Source organism: Molossus molossus, unplaced genomic scaffold (genome assembly GCF_014108415.1).
Source record: "Molossus molossus isolate mMolMol1 unplaced genomic scaffold, mMolMol1.p scaffold_m16_p_5, whole genome shotgun sequence".
NCBI lineage: Eukaryota > Metazoa > Chordata > Mammalia > Chiroptera > Molossidae > Molossus > Molossus molossus.
The window spans coordinates 95,548,765-95,572,085 of NW_023425388.1; the positions used below are offsets into that span (position 1 = coordinate 95,548,765).

At 36.9% G+C, this 23,321-nt stretch overlaps 1 protein-coding gene across 1 annotated transcript in view; it reads right to left on the reverse strand.

Annotated features, from left to right (window-relative positions):
* The window catches only part of CADM2 (cell adhesion molecule 2), a gene marked incomplete at its 5' end in the record, with an annotated part of 301,193 nt that extends 283,205 nt beyond the window's left edge, over positions 1 to 17,988 (reverse strand). Inside the window, one exon of the mRNA XM_036242525.1 lies at positions 17,835 to 17,988. Coding sequence (XP_036098418.1) covers positions 17,835 to 17,988 — 154 coding nt within the window. The remainder of the gene's footprint in view (positions 1 to 17,834) is intronic.
* Between the last annotated feature and the right edge of the window lie 5,333 nt (positions 17,989 to 23,321).

A 23,321-nucleotide genomic window follows, 5' to 3' on the forward strand; every position in this document is an offset into this window, starting at 1 on the left:
TCAAAGGTCTCTGTGCTCATCCTGATTAAAAAGCTATTATAACATAGAGATCGTATCATTATGTCACCAGGAAATCAGGTCCTTGTGCAGTGCACTATTATTTCCCATATTTAACAAATACTAAATAATAGTTTATCTATAGTTGTTTCTTTGAAGGAATTCATTTCATCAAAAAAGTATGCCTTCAGTCATGCACATTTTTAAGTCAATTATTTTTTCATGGGCTCAGAGTATACATTATCAATTATGTTGGATATGTTGCATCCTCTACAATGAGTTTTATTATATAAGAAATGCAATTACAGTTATTTACCTATAGAATGCTTGACCAAATACTTCCCACTAAATCCCCCTCACCATTCCTAAATATAAATGATATATGAAAACTTGCTACTTGAGGGCAAAATCCATGTGTTGCTTATTTTAGTAGTGCCAAAGGCCAGCATAATTCCTGAGACACAGAAATATTTCACAAATATTGATAGAACTGAACTGCAATTGTAACTTGGAGATCTTTTATATATCAAATATATTTATAGATTTATAGATTAAGGACACTTGGTGAAGCCTACTTTATTTTATAACTTAACTCCCAAATTGGAGGATATGAAATGTTAGAAAAGATATTTCCTCAGAAACTGGTTATTGTTTGCTTTTATAAAATATGGTTTTGGGAGCTAGAAGTAGATGGCACAGTGGTGGTGACTACCACCCCCTGTGACTCAAGTTATCACCTCATTTCTGCATGATGACATAAAATGGTGTTCCCCAGGTTGTTTGTGATCACTGCAATAATTGCTGATTATGTGCTTACTCTGTATGTCTTAACAACATAAAAACCTACTTATAAATTATGTGCCCAGAAACGCATATGACTAGAAGATAAAGAAAATTTAATTTTACTAACAAGTTTTCTTTCAAGTAGCTCTATTAAACATGGAATGGACACCACAAAAATCAGTGAGCCACAAAAACCGCAAACAGCCTAGCACAGTTCTTATCACACAGGAAATATTCATTTACTGAATGAATGAATACATACATAAGTAAACCATCAGAAAATAGAATATTATATTTCAGTGCATAGAACTAATTTTTCTCCTTGTAGGGTTTTGCTTAAAAAATGTTAATGAACAGTAACATGCAATCACTAAGAGGATTTAATTCAGAAACTTGGTCATTTTCAAAGAGGTACCTTTATGTTTGCAGTAAATTTCACTTTTATTTGTAAATAAAAGCATTAGAAAAAGTATTATGCAAAGTAGTATTAGTGAAATCTAATTACTGTAAAATATAATATGAAGTATGAAAATGATGCTGAATTAAAAATTGTACAAAAATTAAAATTTGCTGAAAACATCAAGGCACATATGTATGGCTTGGAAAGTCAAAGTTCAGATCTTTTTTTTTTTTCATTTATCCTCATGAGAGGATATCTGTTCATTGATTTTTAAAGAGAGAGGGAGAGGGAGAAACATCAATGTGAGAGAGACACATCAATTGGTTGCCTCCCACATGACCATAAAGGTAGGAATCGAACCTGCAACCTAGGTATGTGACCTTGATTGGGAATTGAACCTGAGACCAATGCTCTAATTGTTAAGCCAAACTGGCCAGGGCAAGTTCCAAATCTTGATGCTGTTATAGCTTACCCTATCACACAACCAACAAAATTTATAGTGTATATGGTTATCTTTATGTTTTTCCTGTAATTGCTGGACTCAAACTACATTGGTATAAAGAGATAAAGGTAGTAATTATATAATGTACAAGTGAAGACTTTGTGTATACTTAATGAGAATTTCCAAAAACAGCTTTATTATTATCAGTTTAAATGAAAGTAATTTATTTCTTTAAGAAATCTACAGAGGAGGAAAAATGGCGGCGGAGTGAACGGAGCTACACAGACCGTCTCCCAGAACCAAACTGGAATTACAACTATAACACAGACAAATCGACGGGAAAAACCAACAGAAAAGCAGCTTGCGAGGACCATACAACGAGGGACACTGACTCCATCCCGGTAGGCTTGCGAAGGCGCGAGATGGGGCTGGGAGCCCACGGTCGGCAGCTCGGCAGCGGCCTTAGCTGGGAGCAGCGCCCTCGGGTTACACTCCCAGGCGGCCCCACAGCGGGAGTTTTTCAATTAACTGACAACCCAAAACTCATCAAGTAACCTCGACGGCTAGCCTCAAGGCAAAAAGCTAGAGGATAACAATACCTTTCCTGGGCTGGCAACTTTAACCAGGAAAGTAAGACTTGACAGTGGTGTTCAACGTGGGTCCTCCCTCGCTCATCTAAACACAGGAGAGGGAGCCACAAACAGCAGAACACCAACACCCACAGGGAGAACTTGACAGGCTCCAAAGCCCACAGTGATAGCCAAAATGGTGAAACACAGAAACAGAAGCCAAATGAAACAGCAAGAGACCTACACTGAAGATGAGATCAATGTGGAGCAATTAGGCATGTTAACAGAGCTAGAATTCAGAGCCATGATCTTAAGGAAGCTGAACAGCATGAGTAAGGACATAGAGACACTGAAAATAAGCCAATTGGAAATTAAAAACCAACAAGAAGAGATAAAAAATGACATATCAGAAATGAAAAACACATTGGCAGGTTTAAAAAACAGAGTAGAGGAAGCTGAGGACTGGATCAGTGAATTAGAAGACAGGGTAGAAAAAAACAACCAATCAGAAAAACAAAAGGAAAAAACGATTAAAAAACAGGAACACAGCTTATGAGAACTTTGGGACAACTGGAAACATAATAATATTTGCATCATAGGAGTGCCCGAAGAAGAAGAAAAGGAGCAAGGGATAGAGAATATATTCAAAGAAATAGTGAGAGAAAACTTCCCTAATTTGGTGAAGGAAGAAGGCATTCAAGTTCAAGAAGCACAGAGAGTCCCAAGTAAGAAGAACCCAAACAGGCCCACACCAAGACACATAGTAATTAAAATGCCACAAATTAAAGACAAAGAAAGAAACCTAAAAGCAGCAAGAGACTTCCGGTCAAGATGGTGGCGTAGGTAAATGCGGTATCGCGTCCTCCCACAACCACATCAAAGTTACAACTAAACTAAAGAACAACCATCATTCAAAACCGCCTGAAATCAAGCTGAATGGAAGTCGTACAACTACGGAACTAAGGAAAGAAAAAAGCAGCTACATCCAGACTGGTAGGACGGGCGGCGGCGCGAGGGGGGGCTGCGGCGGCGCGGCGGGTTGGTCCCACACCCAAGTGTGGTGGATAAAAATCAGGAGGATCCCGCGGCTGGAAAGGTCCTTCCTGAGGACTGAGGGGTCCCCGTCCCACACCAGGTGCCCCGTTCAGGGTTCCAGTGCCAGGAAGAGAAGTCCCCATAACTTCTGGCTGGAAAAACCAGCGGAAACTGAGGCTCAGGGAAGCTGAAGCGGCTGGAGCCCCAGGCAGCTCCTTAAAGGGCCCGCGCACGGACTTATCGGACTCTCTCCTCCTAAGCTTGGAGGGGAGGCAGCTCAAGGGGCACCAGAGACATACAGGGCAGAACTGAGCGCTTTGGCACTGGAGCGAGCGCTGGAGAGGGGGCTTCCTCGGGGACAAACATGCTATCAGAGGCCTTTGTTCCTTTGGTGAGCCCTTCCTGGGGGCGGCAGACAGAAGCCATATCTGGGACTCCAGCAACCTGGCTCACACTGGTAGCCCCGCCCTGCTGACTCCCTGAGGCCCCGCCCCGCCCCATACAACTTTCAAGCTGTTGCCACTTGCTTAACCATAGGATTGGCCGGTCTTGGATCCTGCATCAGGTTTTTTCTAAATTCTTTCAAACGACCAGCACCGGCTCTCAGCGAGCCCCATACCTCTCATTAAGTAATACACAGAAACAAACACAGGGAGGCAGCCAAAATGAGGATACAAAGAAACAGGTCCCAAATGAAAGAACAGAACAAAACCCCAATGAAAGAACTAAGCGAAAGGGAGATAAGCAACCTAACAGATACTGAGTTCAAAATACTGCTTATAAGGATGCTCAATGAACTTAGTGAGAACCTCAGTGAACTTAGGGAGGGCCTCAAGAGCATAAAAAAGTACCAGTTAGAAATCATGGATACACAGTTAGAATTAAAGGAGGCATTAACTGAAATAAATAATAATTTACACAGCTTCAATAATAGAGTATGTAGATCCAAGGAGCAAACCATCGATTTGGAATATAAGGAAGCAAAAAATCCCCAATCAGAACAGCAAAAAGAAAAAAGAATCCAAAAAAATGAGGATAGAGTAAGGAGCCTCTGGGATAACTTCAAGCGTGCCAACATTCGCATCTTGGGGGTGCCCGAAGGAGAAGAGAGAGAACAAGAAATCGAAAACCTGTTTGAAACAATAATGGCAGAAAACTTTCCTAACTTGGTGAAAGAAACAGACACACAAGTCCAGGAAGCACAGAGAGTCCCAAACAAGATGAACCCCAAGAGGCACACACCAAGACGCATCATCATCAAAATACAAAAGGTTCAAGACAAAGAGAGAATATTAAAAGCAGCAAGAGAAAGGCAGCTAGTTACCTACAAGGGAGTACCCATTAGGCTGTCAGCTGACTTCTCAAAAGAAACTTTGCAGGCCAGAAGGGAGTGGCAAGAAATATTCAGAGTGATGAAAACCAAGAACCTACAACCAAAATTACTCTATCCTGCAAAGCTGTCATTTAGAATCGATGGACATACAAAAACTTTCCCAGACAAGAAAAAGTTAAAGGAGTTCATCACCACCAAACCGTTATTATATGAAATGATGAAGGGTCTTTTTGAAGAAAAAGATAAAATGTATGAACAAACAAAATGGCAATGAATACATATCTATCAACAATGGAATCTACAAACAAAATGAACAGGAAGAACAGAAACATTCTCATAGATACAGAGAACATTTTGTTGGTTGCCAGTTGGGAAGGGGGTTGGGGGAATGGGTGAAAAAGGTGAAGGGATTAAGAAGCACAAATTCATTGCTAGACTGACAAACCTCAAAGGGAAAGGGGTTGGGGGGGGGGTGGGAAGAAATAAACCAAAGAACTTATATGCATAACCAATGGACACAGACAATAATGTGGGAAAAGGTGGGAGGAGGGCGGGAGTGGGGAGGAGGGGGTCAATGGGGGAAAAATGTGGAACATCTGTAATACATTTTACATCCAACAATAAAGATTTGGAAAAAAAAAGAAATAGAAAGACCTCCAAGATCTATTATTAAAATAAAATAGCAATGTGCAGAACAGAGCTACCTGTACAAAGGGAACTATAAGAAAGGATGTTCTTATTTGCTTGTGTAAAAAAAAAATAAAATAAAAAAAATAAAAGCAGCAAGAGATAAGCAATAGGTTACTTACAAAGGGAACCCCATAAGGCTCTCAGCTGACTTCTCACAAGACACACTACAGGCCAGAAGAGAATGGCATGAAGTAATCAAAGTCATGAAAAACAAGAATCTGAATCCAAGACTACTCTACCCAGCAAGGCTATCATTCAAAATAGAAGATCAAATAAAGAGCTTCCCAGACAAAAAAAAAAGGCTAAGGGAATACATTAGCACCAAACCAGCACTCCAAGAAATGTTAAAAGGACTGCTGTAATTAGCAGTAGAAATGGGAAGAAAAATAGAACCACACTAAACAAAAATGGCAATAAACAAGTACATATCAATAATCACCTTAAACGTAAATGGATTGAATGCTCCCATAAAAAGACACAGAGTAGCTGATTGGATAAGAAAGCATAACTCATCTATATGTTGTTTACAAGAGACCCACCTCTCAACAAAAGACTCACATAGGTTGAAAGTGAAGGGATGGAAAAAAATTTTCCAAGCAAATGGAAAGCAAAAAAAAGCTGCGGTAGCAATTCTCATATCTGATAAAATAGATTTCAAAATGAAGACCATAACTAGAGACAAAGAAGGCCACTATATAATATTGAAAAGATCTATCCAACAGGAAGATATAACCTTGATAAACATATATGCACCCAATATAGGAGCACCAAACTATATTAAAAATCTTCTGGAGGACTTCCAAGGAGAAATCGATAACAATACAATCATAGCAGGGGACTTCAACACCCCATTGACAGCACTGGATAGATCGTCTAGGCAAAAAATTAGCAAGGAAACAGAGACTCTAAATGAAGCACTAGACCAAATATATTTAATAGATATCTACAGAGAATTATACCCCAAAACTACAGAATACACATTCTTCTCAAGTGCACATGGGACATTCTCAAAGATAGACCACATGATAGGACACAAACTAAATCTCTACAAGTTCAAGAAGACTGAAATCATATCAAACATCTTCTTAGATCACAATGGCATGAAACTAGAAATCAATTGCAACAAGAACATGCAAAGACATTTCAACACATGGAGGCTAAATAGCATGTTATTACACAATGAATGGGTCACCGAGGAGATCAAGGAAGAAATTAAAAACTTCTAGGAAACCAATGAAAATGAACACACAACAACACAAAATCTATGGGATGCAGCGAAAGCAGTTCTGAGAGAGAATTTCATAGCACTACAGGCCTACCTCAAAAAACAAGAAAAATTTCTAATTGACTGTCTAACCTCACAACTTAAAGAATTAGAAAGCAAACAAAAAGAAAACCCCAGAGCAAGTAGAAGGAAGAAAATAGTAAAGATCAGAGCAGAAATAAATGACATAGAGACCAAAAAAACAATTCAAAGGATCAATGAAACAAAGAGCTGATTTTTCGAAAAGATAAACAAGATTGATGGACCCTTAGCTAGACTCACCAAGAAACAAAGAGAGAGAACCCAAATACACAAAATCAGAAATGAAAGAGGAGAAGTAACAACCAACACCACGGAAATACAAAAGATCGTTAACAACTACTACAAACAACTATATGGCAACAAATTCAACAATCTAAGTGAAATGGACAAATTTCTAGAAACACACAGTCTCCCAAACTACTCCCGGAAGAGATAGAAAACTTGAACAGACCAATAACAACTAAGGAAATTGAAGATGTAATCAAGACTCCCCCAGCAAACAAAAGCCCAGGCCCAGATGGCTTCACGGGGGAGTTTTACCGAACATTCAAAAAAGAACTAACACCTATTCTCCACAAACTATTTCAAAAAATTCAAGAAGAAGGAAGACTTCCAAACACGTTCTATGAAGCCAGCATAATTCTAATTCCAAAACCAGAAAAAGACACTACAAAGAAAGAAAACGACAGGCCAATATCCTTGATGAACATAGACACCAAAATCCTGAACAAAATATTAGCAAATCGGATCCAGAAATGCATCAAAAAAATTATTCACCATGACCAAGTGGGATTCATTCCAGGGATGCAAGGCTGGTACAATATTTGCAAATCAATAAACGTGATACACCACATAAACAAAATGAAGAATAAAAACCACATGATCATATCAATAGATGCTAAAAAAGCATTCGACAAAATCCAGCATCCATTTCTGATAAAAACACTCAGCAATGTAGGAATAGAGGGATCTTATCTCGACATAATAAAGGCCATATATGAAAGAGCAACAGCCAACATCACACTCAATGGACAGAAACTAAAAACATTTCCATTAAGAACAGGAACAAGACAGGGATGTCCACTTTCGCCACTCTTATTTAACATTGTACTGGAAGTCTTAGCCAAAGCAATCAGACATGAAGAAAAAATAAAAGGGATCCAAATTGGAAAGGAGGAAATGAAACTGTCATTATTTGCAGATGACATGATATTGTACATAGAAAACCCTAAAGACTCCATCAAAAATCTACTAGACTTAATAAATGAATTTGGCAAAGTAGCAGGATACAAAATTAACGTCAAGAAATCGACGGCATTCTTGTACGCCAATGATGAACTCACAGAAAGAGAAACTGAAAAAACAATCCCATTTACCATCGCACCAAAAAAATTACGATACCTAGGAATAAACTTAACCAAAGAGGTAAAGGACCTATTTGCAGAAAACTACAGGTCATTGAAAAAAGAAATAGAGGAAGATATAAAAAAGTGGAAGCACATACCCTGTTCATGGATTGGGAGAATTGACATCATTAAAATGTCATATTACCCAAAGCAATCTATAGATTCAATGCAATCCCCATCAAAATACCAACGACATATTTCATAGAACTAGAACAAATACTTCAAAAGTTCATATGGAACCAAAAAAGACCCGGAATAGCCACAGCAATCTTGAAAAAGAAGAACAAAGTAGGTGGGATCACAATACCAAATATCAGGTTATACTACAAAGCGACTGTAACCAAAACAGCCTGGTACTGGCACAAGAACAGGCATATAGACCAGTGGAACAGAACTGAAAACCCAGAAATGGACCCAAGGCAATACGCTCAATTAATATTTGACAAAGGTGGCAAGACCATACAGTGGAGTAAAGACAGCCTCTTTAATAAATGGTGTTGGGGAAACTGGACAGCTACATGCAAAAAAATGAAACTAGACCATCAACTTACACCATACACAAAAATAAACTCGAAATGGATAAGAGACTTAAATGTGACCCGTGAATCCATAAAAATTCTAGAAGAAAATGTAGGCAACAAAATTTCGGACATCATACGGAGCAGAATTTTCACTGATACATCACCTAAGGCAACAGAAATAAAGGAGAAAATGAACACATGGGACTACATCAAACTAAAAATCTTTTGCACAGCAAAAGAAACAATCATCAAAATGGAAAGGCAACCCACTGTGCACAGAGAACATCATTGCCAATGATGTATCAGATAAGGGGTTAATTTCCAATATATATAGAGTGCTCATACAACTCCACAAAAGGAAGACAAAGAACCCAATTAAAAAATGGGCAGAGGAGCTGAATAGACACCTCTCCAAACAGGACATACAAATGGCCAAAAGACATATGAAGAAATGCTCAACATCACTAATCATCAGAGAGATGCAAATTATTATTATTATTTTTATCCTCATTTGAGGACATTTTTCCATTTTTTGTACAGAGTGGGAGAGAGAGAGAGGAAGAGAGAGAGAGGGAAACATCGATGCAAAAGAGACACATCTAGTGGCTGCCACCCGCACGACCAACCAGGGCCAGGGACAAACTGCAACCGAGGTACATGCCCTTAGCGGGAACCGAACCCGGGTCTCTCCGGACCGCAGGCGGACGCTCTAACCGCTGAGCCAAACCGGACAGGGTGAGAGATGCAAATTAAAACAACAATGAGGTATCACCTCACACCTGTCAGAATGGCTGCCATCAACAAATCATCAAACAACAAGTGTTGGCGAGGGTGTGGAGAAAAGGGGACTCTAATACATTGCTGGTGGGAATGCAGACTGGTGCAGCCGCTATGGAAAACAATATGGTGCTACCTCAAAAAATTAAAAATTGAACTCCCATTTGACCCAGTGATCCCACTGCTGGGAATATACCCTAAGAAGTCTGAAACACCAATCAGGAAGAATATATGTACCCCCATGTTCATAGCAACACTATTTACAATAGCTAAGATCTGGAAATAGCCCAAGTGTCCACCAGTAGATGAATGGATAAAAAAGCAGTGGTACATATACACAATGGAGTACTATGCAGCGGTAAGAAAGAAAGATCTCTTATCCTTTGAGACGACATGGAGGGACCTGGAAAGTATTATCCTAAGTGAAAGAAGCCAAGCAGAAAAAGACAAATACCACATGATCTCACTTATATACAGAATATAATGAACATAACAGTCTGAGGAATACAGTAGACCCAGACACATGGAAGTAGGGCACAGACTGACATCCCTCAGAAGAGGGGATGGGGGGGTGGGGGGGTGGGAAGAGATAAACCACAGAACTTATATGCATGTATGCATGACCAATGGACATGGACAACTAAGCCGGGGACGGGGCGGAGGTGGGGTGGGGTGGGGGGTGCCAATGAGGTAAAAAGTTAAAATATCTGTAACAAAAAAATAAATAAAAATTCATATAAAAAAAAAATAAAAAGAAAAAAATAAATATAAAAAAAAAATCTACAGCGCACACACGCACGCACACACACACACACACACACATATATATATATATGAAATTTAAGGGACATTGGAAAATTAATATGTTTTGGAAAAGTCTGCATTGTTGCAACCTATATCTCCCAAAAAGAACCTGAAGCTGTCTGTGAGCATAGAATACGGTATTCAATGAAAGTTGTCTTTGCTGAAAACTGGATAGGGAGAAATACCTGTTTATATATAGTAAATTGTGCTGGTTATTTTCTGCTTTTCCTTCCAGACCTATTTTCTTCCCTGCCCTGGGAAAGTAAACTACCCCAGGATAATTTGACCTATGATTTTCATTTGGACTCAGCTCGTGGAAGGCATTAACCAGAGAGCAGAACGCGAGAAAAAAGGGAAGTCGATACCCATATTTCTACACTCCATCCTTCTCCACATCTCACAGCTTCTACCTGGGAGCATTCTCCCACAACTGTGGCTTTTGTTCCCATCACCACCCTCCTGACCCAAGGCTTTTGGTTCCTTCTGTTGCTGGACCCTGGGTGCTGCATCATGTCAACTATTTCCCTTGATAATGACTGTGTATCTGTAAATAGTGTGTTTTTTCTTCATTTACTCACATATATCATTTATTTCCTAATGGGAACCTGATTCATATTCTTTTGATTACGTTTTGCTAAGAAATCTGCTAAAACACATACAATTATTGTTGTACGAGGACTGATCTAGATGAGTTCAGAAGATCCACCAAGGAGAAGGTGACTTTGGAATAAAGACCTAAAACAAGTGATCATTTTCTCAGGAAAAGTAAAATGATAAAAAAATCCAAAAGCCATAAAATTAAGTCCTTATCATAATGACACAGCATAAAGTTAATTAGGCTTATACAAAAACTCAGGTCTCATCATTGTTTTCTCATTCACTACTCAAGTTCTTGAAATCAGCAACTACTATTTCATATATAAAATGGGAGTGTCTACCCTAAAGGGTTGTTGTGAATCCAATGAGAAAAGATAAATACATTGAGACTTATTTAGAAATTGTATTGTGTAACTGTAAATTGTCATCATTCATTTTATGTTTTTATTATAACTATACATGATATCCAAATTTTTTAAGAAAGCAAAAATAAGGGTAATACTGGCCACTTTAGTACCTGCTTTTTACTGAGTTGATCTTTAATCTTTTAAAGCCTGTCACATTGATTGAAATCACTTGTGAGGACAGACATGGTCAGGTGGCATTGGTTGGCGTGCGGCCAGGAGACCTGTATTTCTATTTCAGGTTCACCTTATTTTATTTTTCTTCCCTTTATCACTCCTTGTTTTTGAACTCCTTATTTGTATTTTCCCTCTCCCATTGTCCCCCGTATTTATGTACAATTATCAGCAGAATAATTGGATGTTGAACACTAGCAATTTGGGGCTATGCCCTTAATAAAATATTTTCATTTCTTCAAAAATAAAATTCCCTTCAGATAATTTTAATGGATCATGACATCATTCAATAAAGCAAAAATACTCTGAAGAGAAACATCATTAAATAAAAGTAGAGTAGCCCTGGCCGGTTTTGCTCAGTGGTTAGAGCATTGGCTCACAGACCAATGAGTCAGGGGTTCAGTTCCAGTTAAGGGCACGGACCTCAGCTGCAGTTTTTCCCAGGCCCTGGTCAGAGTCATGAGGAAGGCAACCAGTCGATGTGTCTCTCTCACACTGATGTTTCTCTCCCTCTCCCATTCTTCCTCTCTCCTTCCCTCCAACTCTATCTGAAGATAAATAGAAAAATATCCTCAGGTGAGGATTAAAAAAAAAAGTAATGCAGTTTACATTTTTATATAAAAACAAATACAAGCACACAGAGATATGTCTTTTGAATGCATATACTATATATGTTTGTCCAAAGTATTCTTCATCAATAACAGGAAGGTATTGAAGTGTACTTTCCTGGGCATTAAGTGATCAGATTATACACTTCAGTTGTTTCTTCCATACCTGCAGAGAAAATGATGCAATGATCTAATTGATTCTTGTAAATTCTGTTGCCAAATACCACATAGCATCCATGTGGTGTTTCAATGACCTCTACTCCCTACTCTGTATTCCTATAACCACTCTATTTCAAATGCTTCCTTACTATTCATAAAAGATGCTGTAAGATTTGTACAAAAAAAAAAGAAAAGAGGACCAAAAAATGAACATTACTTCAGCTACATCTATTTTGGTCCCTCTGACCCCAAAGAACCTGTAAATTTTCCTTTTGATTTTTATTTTCTATTTACATTTGCAGATTGTTATAGAAAAAGCTTAATACAGAAACTAAGCAGAAATAAAATGGAATTTTAATTAAATATCTACTTTGTGGGTTAATTATTTCTGATGCTCAAGTGCACACACAATAGATGTGGAAATTGTTAAAAATGCAGTTTTAGTACAACCACCAGAACATCTAATTTGGTGGGGTATCAATGTGTCCATGTTATTACTCTGCAAGTTGGTGTCAGAGGCCAAATTAGAAGTCAGCTATGACGCCTGTCTTCTGTGCCACAATGTTCCCATTAAAACTGTGCAATTTAAGCAATAAAATTTTATTTCTCAAATATTTAATACATGTATTTATGATGACCTAGGGCTTTCTCAGTTAGCGAATGGGTATTCCACTAGCCAAGGCTGTAGCTGGGCAAGGTCTATATGGCATCTCAGGAGTAAATCAGCCTTTAGACAGTGCTTTCCAAAATAGTAACCACTACCCATATGTGGCTACTGAGTGCTTGAAATGTGGCTGATGTTATTGAAAAACTAAATTTGTAATTTTATTTAATATTAATTAACTTAAATATCTACACATGGCTGCTGGTTACAGAATTCTGCACAGATATAGAACACTGCTATCATCATTGAAAGCTCTACTGGGCAGTGCTAACTATAATGTATCCTCTGTCTTTCTCTAGGTGTGTCTTCAAATGTTTGAAAGGAACCGCTGTTCTTTAACTAAAAGACAGCTGCCAAGATCAATGGCAGAGGCCACTGGGGTTATAGGGAAGAGAACTGGTGCCCAGATGCCTTTGTTCTCAGGGTATTCTGGTTAAAACTGACACCAAGACCACACCTGGGCTCAAGTTCTGTCATTACCAGGCATTAACTGAATGTCTGCTGACAAAATTTGTTCAGTGTTTGTCCGATCCTTAAGTTCTTCATTTGTAAATGGGAAAAGCTACCAATCATGTTCAACGTGTCCAAGATAGTAAAAGCCTGAATTCTCTGCCCTCCTCCACAGTTTACCTGAGTGGGAAATATTATAACATGAGTTTAATTTAGCCAACTTTCCCCTGGACACCTATCTTCCTTATAAAGAGATTCCTGAATAGTCCTATTTAACTTCCCTGAAAGAGACTCCTGGGAAAGGGGCCCAGCTTAATTCTTCTTTACCTGATCATGTACTGCCCACTCACAACATGCTTTCCTTTGGGTAATAATTCCAAGTAAATAAGAAAGGCTTTTCCAGTTCTAATTGGACCAATGGCCTGCCATCCTGAGTTTTTTGTTCAACCCTCACAGGTAGGGTCCCCAGAACCAGAGTGTCCAGGTAGCCTGAAGGCTATTCAGAAGGCCTTGTAGAGCTCATACTGGCATCAGCAATGTTAGTAAGAAGCACTTTTTCTGTTCTTCTGGGCAGCTCCTTGCTTCCATCCTTGCTTCCTTCCTTCCTTCCCAATAATCTATGTCAGTATAGAAATCTAAACTCAGGTATACAGAACTCTTGTGAGAATTAATTTGCTTAACCCAGAGCTTCTCAATCTCAGCTGCATTTTATAATCATTTGAGACATAATCAAAGCACTGTGATGCTGCATAGCACCGACTGTTTTATTTGGAAAGCTCACAAGAACAACTAGCAACATCAGCTGAGACAGAAATCAGAAGAGAGCCACGAAAGGATCCTGTAACAGGAGCCCACCTGCGGAAGCTAGCGCAATCAGCGACAAGACAGCCCATCGTTTCCTCTATTGTTCTGAGCAGCTGTCACATGCACCACACAGATGGGATACTCTGGTCGTACTAACCCATACTGAGCATCTCCATTTCGGCTCCAGCACATCCCAGCAAGTTTGTCTGCTCAAGATAAGCCTTAGGATCGAGGCTTGGCAGGTAAATGCAGACAAAAGGATAGTGTGGAGAAAATTCTGATACGGAATTTTCAAGAAATGTTTTCATTTTCAAACTCTTGCATTTGATGTATGTCATTGTCCAGGATCTCATTCCACTAAAACATCACATAGGAATGGAACCAAGCAATTGTGAAAATAGAGACAGGTTAGATTGCCATTCATGAAAGGGTTTCCTTATTCAAAACTTTTTGCTGTACTATTGCAACTGACAGAACCACAATACAGTTAGACAAAGTTCAATACAAGTCTAAGCCATCTAGCAATTGGGACAAGAAAAATAAAATAAAGTAAGTACATACTTCAACAATTCGTACAATCAGGTACATCATTATTTTATAGCAGTAAGATGCATAAATATATTACTAAATATCACGAATATAATTATCCCTCAGAAAAGAGGAGCTGCCTTGTTTCCAAATCTTGCTTTACAAGTTGTTCATAATTTGCTACAAGAAATATACATTAGGTTGAAACATCGTGAATCAATTCTAGGGTAACACAGAATCACTGAAAGAGGAGGCAAAGACAATTAGTATAGATTTTGTCTTTGTGCCTGAGGATTTGACCTGTGGATGTCACGGTAAACATGACTCTCAAAGATCTCCTTAAAAAAGCAGTACAATAAGTTGCTACAATAAGTTTTACAATAAGTAAAGATAATTATTATGCTCCCACTGGATGAAGGAACAACAAAGAATGTTCTCATGGTATAAAAATGTATAGTTGTTGCTTGGGACAAATTTGTCATCAATAGTATCTACACTTGCAAAAAATGCTGCCAAGTGAAATTATTACATTAAATGCAAGGGTGAAAAAAATCTCTAAATTAATATATTTTATATTAGCTTAAATATGGGCATATCAAATTGATAAATTAAATAACATAACTATATATTTAATTGTCCCATGAACATCCCTAGAAGTCTGTTTTCTTAAAAAAAAAACGTTTTTTTTTTTGGCTTTATATCATTGGGAAAATGAGAGATTTTCTTAAAATTGGTATAGTTTCATATTTGGGTATATATATATTTTAGATATTTATTTACAAATATTTGTAATAAATTAAAAAACAGGTTGTTAAATCTCTTGTGACTTCTTGCTTATGTATTTAATTTTTTTTTTTTTAACTAATGGAACTTCATTCTTTGGAGAGCAACATAGAACACTTGATTTGAGAAAACTGCAACTAACTCCTTCAAACATTGTGAAGGAGCAAAAAAGTGAACACTAGCACTGTTTACTTTGTTGCTGCCTTTTTTTTTTTTTTTTTTTATAGAAGTAACTTTCCTACCAAATAAAATAAAATAAAAAACTAGTAAATTTAAGATCAAAGCATAAAACTTACACAATATTAGCATGACAAAACATATATTTTTGCTAGAAACCAATGAAATAAAAAAAAAAGTTCAAGATTAATTTTACTGATATAACTTTCATTCCCACTGAATTTACCTAAAATATAAGCTGGTTTATGCAAATTATTTGTGAAATTTTAATTCAGTTAGTTAACTCATTTATAAAATGAACTTTTTACACAAGAATAATCTTTTCTTCACCAAGGCTTTAAAATATCACATTAAATATTCCTGAGTTATTTCTCACATTGAAAAGATATACTTTTTGTTTCATAAGTATGTTTAAATTTTTCTACATGGGATAAAAAAGTTGTAAATTAGAAGCATTAAATAATAATATTAAGGATTATAATCACATTAATACTGCTATAATGAGTTTTTAACAGATGATTTTTAAACTCCTTAAAATACTTCTCAGGTACAAAAAATATCTCTATGACTAGAAGTCTCAGTTAAACATGAATTGTAAATAAAACACTAGTCAAATACAAGGCATGCTATTGGCTCTAAGTATGGTCAATCACCAAGTTGCAATGTTTAAGTCACAGTAATGACTTTAAGTCTCAAATACTTATGAGATCTTTAATTTCTTCCTCCCAGATACTCCTATGAAAATATGGTCAGTAGGGATATCTGTCCTTCTTGTCTCCCAGATAGTAAAACAAAATAGTGCAAATAAAAGCTCTTTCTAAGTAATAAAGTTTTAAGGAAATGTTAGCATTCCTAAACTTCTGTGATAGTTAATTTCATGTGTCAACTAATTAGTCCATGGTGCCAGATACTTGATCAAACACCAGCCTGGGTGTTGCTGTGAAGGTATTTTTAGATAAGATTTACATTTAAATCAGTAGACATTGATTAAAACAGATCACTTGCTTTATGTGGGTGGGCTTCATTCAATCCACTGAAGGATTTAGGAGATAAAGATTGAGATCCTTCAAAGAAGGAATTCTGCCTCCAGACTACCTTCAGACATGAGTGAAAATACAGCTATCAACTCTTTCCTGAGTGGTCAGTTGCTGGCCTGCTCTGAACATTTTATTTCGGGCTTGTCAGCCTCCACAATCACTTGAGCCAATTTCTTAACCTCAATCAATCAATCTCTCTCTCTCTCTCTCTCTCTCTCTCGATACTGTAGATAGCTATCATCTTTCTATTTAGAAAAATATCTTTCTATTTGTTGAGAAATAGAGAACACTTGTCCCCTACCAATGTACTCTAAAATATATTTTGTTCATATGTTTGTTTATTGTCTGTCTCCCCTACAAGACTGTATTCCCTGTATGAAACTTGTACAAAGGAACCCTCAAAAAATATTTGTCAAATCAATTAATTAGATTTTTAATCTATCCAGTGCACAAAATATAGCAAATTCATACTTCAGGTGGAATGGGCACATTTACTGGACTAATTTGACTACACTTTAATTATTTAAATAGAACTGATTTCAAATTATCTTACTGTTATCTATACAGATTTATAAGAAATCTATATATAAGACCATGTTGAACAACTAGTATATAAGTTGATATTTATGTCCTATATATTTTAAATTTATCTAAAGCAACAGTTTCCTATTTTCATTATAGTTCATGAACTCCTCCTTCCCCCAAAAGCTTATAACAATAGATAAAGGCTTAGAAATTCAAAGTACATTTTCAGTTGTTTGAGTTATACAATATGATTTTCTTTTACTTCTCCAAAAAAAGTTTAATCAAAATCTATCATCCAATAAGGAAGCCCACTTAACTAATAAAGTCCAACTCAATTTGATGTAAATACAACTACTTACTTAATTTTAATTTACTTTGAAAACATACAGTTACTTAAACTTATTATGGAAATCACATCTACAATACTTTCAAACCCAATTCATGAGAAACAATCATAACACTTTCCAAAATCATATAGCATCTTCTAAATATATTAAGGTGAAGGGAATAAAAATAGCATATCACAATACCAGAAGTGGGGAAGAAATATTCAATCTATAGGCAATGCAGCTACAAGAACAAAAGAATATGGCATCTGGATAGAAGGTGATTGTTAAGAGAATGCATAAAGCTATTTTTGAAACAGAATTAAAGCTGTTTATATTATTAAAAAGTTGACATAGGTTATCTTTAGTGTTTATGACTTGCAAACTAAAGTATTTAATATTTAACATGTTGAAATACAAGCAGCAGCAATTTGGTAATCAAAAGGAATACTTTGAATCATCTCAGAAAAATAAATTCATTATAATTAGGATATTTCAGAATATGATTAAAACATTTAAAAGAAAATGTATTCACCTTTCTTGTCATCAAAGTACAGAGTCTGTTGAGCTGGATTTGACCACTGGAGGGAGGTGTTATCATTTTGATCAACCCTGCAGGTCAAAATTGCAGTTCCTCCTTCAACAACTGTCACATTCTGTGTTAGTGGAAACTGCCCTTGGCTGCCTAAAAGGGGATTAAAATAAAATGTTGATTAAATGAAAGTTATGAAATTATTCACTTCCTAAGAGCTACGTTGTATCTAACGTCTAACTCCAAATAAAATTTAAACTAATCAAACAACCATAAAACTATATATTACAAAAAGACAGAAAAATAATTAAAAATCCTTCATCAGAGGGCAATAGCTTTTTCTTTCTTTCTTTTTCTTTTAGGATAACAGTTTTGACATAAAATTAAGACCCCTTTATAGCCCCTTACATGTTCCAGAAAACCTTCTTTTCCTCCTGGGCACACATAAATATTTATATTTAAATAGTAACATGATTATCATTAATTTCTCTTGGTCTATATTAATTATATGGTGCTAAACTCGGTCATCTTTGAAGATAAGGCTCTGGAATAATCTTATGAATTAAACTCTAAAGCAGAAGAGGAAACACTTAAAATTCTTCTCTGGTAGCCTTTATAATCTTGAATAAAGTCTATAAAATATGGATACTAGAACTTCAGATTCAGTTTCTGATAAATCTTAAAAAGAATCCTATTTCAACAGGATTTCCTGTATATGCAGCTGTTTTAGCAATACAAAATGTGTGAGAGAAAACAATATAAGTAGTTTTCAAAAAGTGTTCTTCTTGTAGAATATCCATCAAAATCTTAAAGTGATTACTCTAACCTGGGAAATAGAGATAATATTCTTCTTTGTTCCTTTCTGTAGTTTTTATGATTTTAATACATATTTCTTTTAAAATCAAGTAAAAAATGTTTAAAATTACCTTGTCAATTTGGATGTCATGAGAAATTGTTTTCTATCTTTCTAAGTATAGTTGCTTATTAAAGTAATTCATGTAATAACTTTATTTAATGACAGCACTTTCAATAGTTAAAATAAAATTCACGCACATGGAAACATACACACATTTCATATCAGCAAGATGATCTGAATGAGCTCTGCCAAGTCTGGTAACAGCGATCAACATGGGTAAAAAGTTACTTTCTAGAGCCAGGTTAAAATACTCTTATGTGAGCAAGGTAGTTCATTAAGTCAAGAAAAATTTACATATGCAAGAACATTATGATAACTTAATACACCCATTAAATCTATTTTCTTTTTTTTTTTCCTTTAGTTTTGTAATGATTCTATCATTATTACAAGCACCACTTGAGGTTATGCTGGAGATATTGGCATAAAGTATCTTATTACCAAGAAGCCTGTTGATTGATACCACAAGAGACAGAAGAGCCTGAAGGGAAAATTTTCTTTCCAGACCTAAATGACACAAACACAGAGGTTCGTGACCACTTTGTATAATTAAGCCTATCAAGTTCAAAAATCTGATATCAGTAGCTTTGTCTCCTCAGTGCCAACCTCTTAGAGTCACGATGGCAACTCCCCAGGATGTCTCCCTGTGATATTGAGGGTGGGGTTTTAAAATTGAGGTTAGGAGATGTCTGGAATAAATTCTTTGAGTTTTGACTTAAAAGTCAACAGGAGCCAGAGTGGGATGTGTTTGCCTTCAGCTCAGAGGTGACCTCTAGCAGGAAAACATGGAGAACTATCAATCTTGTGAAGTGAGGTGAGGCAAAAACCAACTCAGAAAAAAACATGAGCTAAAACAGAAAGAAAAATAATTACCATGGATACAGGATTAGCTGCTCATAAATATGAAGCTGAGAATAATTTTAAAATGCTTTGCTTGGGTTTCCTGGTATTGACCTAAGGCAAAAATAAAAAAAATCTGGGGGAGGAGGGAATTCTTTAAGCAATAAAAAGCACACAACTGATAATAAATGTACATAATTGATCGCAGATGACAATTTTGTACATAAATAATACTGTCTCCTTCTTTAAAGAAGTAAGAAGAAAAAAGCAGTGATGCTTGCAACCATTTCATCTACTATATTTGCAAAATAAGTTGAAAACATCCCTATAAGAAAATATTATCCTTCTCATTTCACAGATGGGTAAACTGACACTGGGAGGGGAATTGACTTTTCCATGGTGAAACAAAGTCAATGAACCATTTGAAGTTTGTTCTGAAAGTTCAACATTTTATTCTTTTTTTTTTTTTTTTCCACAAAGGTTTCTGTCATAATAACATTATCACTATTTGTTTAAAAGTGAATTAGACAACAACAGAAAAATGAGTAAGCTCTTTAACAATAAAACTTTAAATTGCATACCTAGCTGAACTATGTCCTCATAAATTTCATTTATAACATTAAAACCAAATTAGAAGGAAGAATGTCACTATTAAGTGCCCTTAAATATCCTATCCTATTCAGAACTCACTTTTGTTAATTATTTCAATCTTTCCTTACTGGTCCATAGAAGGAAGAAAGTAATATGTCTTAGGGTCTTCTATGTGCCAGGTACTCTATATACAGCAGCACACCTCCACTTTGTCCTTCAGGGAAGGAGATTAGCATGGCTTTCCTCCATCTTCTCCCTTTGTGGGTTCTAACTTTTAAGTATTATGCCTTCATTTCCCTGGGACCTGCAGCCTAAAATCCCTGTGGTCAAATAATTTCGTTTTCCCAATAGAGAGCAAACTCATGTGGAGAATCTACTAATCCTAGGCACCCTTAGGATATGTGATTTCCAAAATCAATTCAAAAGCCAGTTTTGTAGGCAGTCAAACAAACTTCTCAAAGATTGAAATTGCCTTTTACTTCTGGTTATAACCTGGAGAAAGCATCAAGTTAGCAGCAACTTTTTGCTTTTAACTCCTTGCTGGTCAAGTCTTTCCAAAAAACTTATAAATTTTCCCAGTTAGCATAATTATTATGTTTCCAAATTATGAATTCATACTCAATGCCTTTAGCAAACAAATACTTTGGGGGATCTGCTACATGTCTTGTCTTATGTGAATCAACATCCGAGGAAGAAAAAATTGCTACGGAATCTGCAAAATAATCAGATCCTTTAGGAGAGAGTGTGATGGCAAGAGAGCAGGCAGTCTGTTTGCCATCTACAAGGATTTCTAAAATGCACTAGTCATATTATAGGATAGTAAGAAGCTAGAAACATTCCAGGACAAGTGGAACAGGGTAACAAAGACAAATAGTTAAACAGCAATTTGCAGCCACCCAGTCAATCCTATCTTCCCTAAACCAGGGACACTTAAATAGTTTGTGCTTTTCCTTCCCAACCAGAGGGTAAATAATTCAAATTACCCTACCCAGAGAGACAGATATAAGAAATTTAATCAGTGCCATTTGCCAATCACACCCAAGGACAGACAAATTAAGAGAATGAACCTAATTTTGATACATCAGCATAAAGTTGATGAATATTCTATTGGATCCTTCCCTAAGACCTCCTCTAAATGCCAACCTTTAAAACCCTGAAAAAAACAAAGGTTCCACATACTCTCCCTCCAGAGAGCACTCCTGTGTCATTCCCTTCCCCCTCTCCTTCCCACATAGGCAAGGATCTCCCAAACTCCAAAGGACCCCAGGTGACTTGCAACCAGAGGAGCAATAGGCAGGTGCACCTCATCACAGGCTAATCCCCTGAACCTGTCTCCAAGGTCCCCTTTTCTCTGACTTCCCAGTGAGCCAAAGCAGCCCAGCCTGGGCTCTCCTGTTGCTTCTTCTATGCCCTTCCTCGTTTCACTGCCCTAAGTGTTTTTGCTATCACCAATGAATTCTTGCTTGCTTTGCTGCACTTTGTCCCTTGATCAAAATCTTTCCTTCAAGAAGACAAGAACCGAAGTTTTCTTATCTTGACAGTAACAATGGTGGAGTGATCAGAGTAATTTAAGTCTGCTGCATGTGTTCATGGTCAAAATGGAGAGACTAATTCTTAGAACAGACATATCTAACACCATTGTCAGATCCCTGAACAGGACATGAAAAGACAGACTCTGCCAAATCTAAGATCCAGAGGGGAAAACATAGAAGACAATTTTTTTTTCTTAATTTATTTTTTCCTTTATTGATTTTACAGAGAGAGGAAGTGGGAGGGAGAGAGAGATAGAAACATCAATGAGAGAGAACATTAATTGGCCGACTCCAGCATGCCCCCTGCCACAACTTGGGCATGTGTCCTGACCAGGAATGGAACCAGCAACCTCTAGGTGCATGGGTCAACACTCAACCACTGAGCCACACTGGCTGGACACAATTGTTCTTGAACATTAAGCATAATAAGCTCTACCTAAGCCCTCTTAAGAAGATAGATTTCTGTGTTTTATCTACCCTTCATGGTGTAATTTCTCTTTCATCAACATTCATTTTAATAGTAACTGTGGATGAAAAGAAGGGGTTCTATGGAAAGTAACCTCACAGGATGATCTGATCATAAATTCCTAACTGAGCAGGTCATAGTGGGTAGTCATGCCTCGTGACTATAACTTCTTTAGTAAAGGTGTTAAGTCAGTTCTGTCTATTGTTCTTGTGCATCTAGGTTAACTCACCTTCGAAATACCAGAATACCCCTCAACCAGGTATTAACTCTCAAGAGAGCACATAATTCTGTTAACTATCCTGTAATCTGATCCCTGCCTTGCTTTCTCCCACCCTATATAATCCACCTTAGTTCCATCCTTAATCACAAATGTATAAAAGAAGCTGCAAAATTGAGCATTTGATGTATTGCTCCCTGGCATATGTCCTCAGTTTCACTCATTAAACTCTCATAATAAAAGTTCTCTACAGGTCTGGGTGATTTTTATGTCGACACACCCTTCCTATGTCATGTTATCCCTCAATATGCTAAACACCATTCTAAGTACATCTCTTTTAGCACTGATTTAATTTTCATGCCAACAATGCCCTCATTTGTACTCTGAAGAGGAGGGAACAGATGCCAAAGACCTTAAGTAACGTGCTCACAGCCACGGAGTTGGGGTGTGCAGAGGCAGGCCTACACTCTCTCTTCAGATCCCATGTGTTGGACCACAGAGCTGCTCTGAAAATAAAGTGAAAATTCTGACTGAATAATTGTTATAAAAGAAGCATGTCATTTGGAGTCAAACATTTCAAAGATGCAATTAGACCTTCTGCATCTATTTTTAGAAAATAAAAGAAGCATCTTCAACTTCAGTACAAGCAGTTATGTGCCTCAGCCAGGAGGGACACCTGCCATCTTCTCACTTCATGCTCAATGAGATATGCTGGTAGCTTGAAATTGACCACAGTGGGATTATTTTCACAATGGAAACTGGCAAAGAACTCAGGCCAACTTTTTACTTTTCTCTTTTTTGCCCACAGAGCCAGTTGTTGAACATTTACAGCACACCATTGAGGAAGGCAGCCTTGAAGCTGCTGCATTTTTAATACAATTGAGGTGTTTTGTTTTGTTTCTGAAAACCAATATCCCTTTCTAATGGTTTT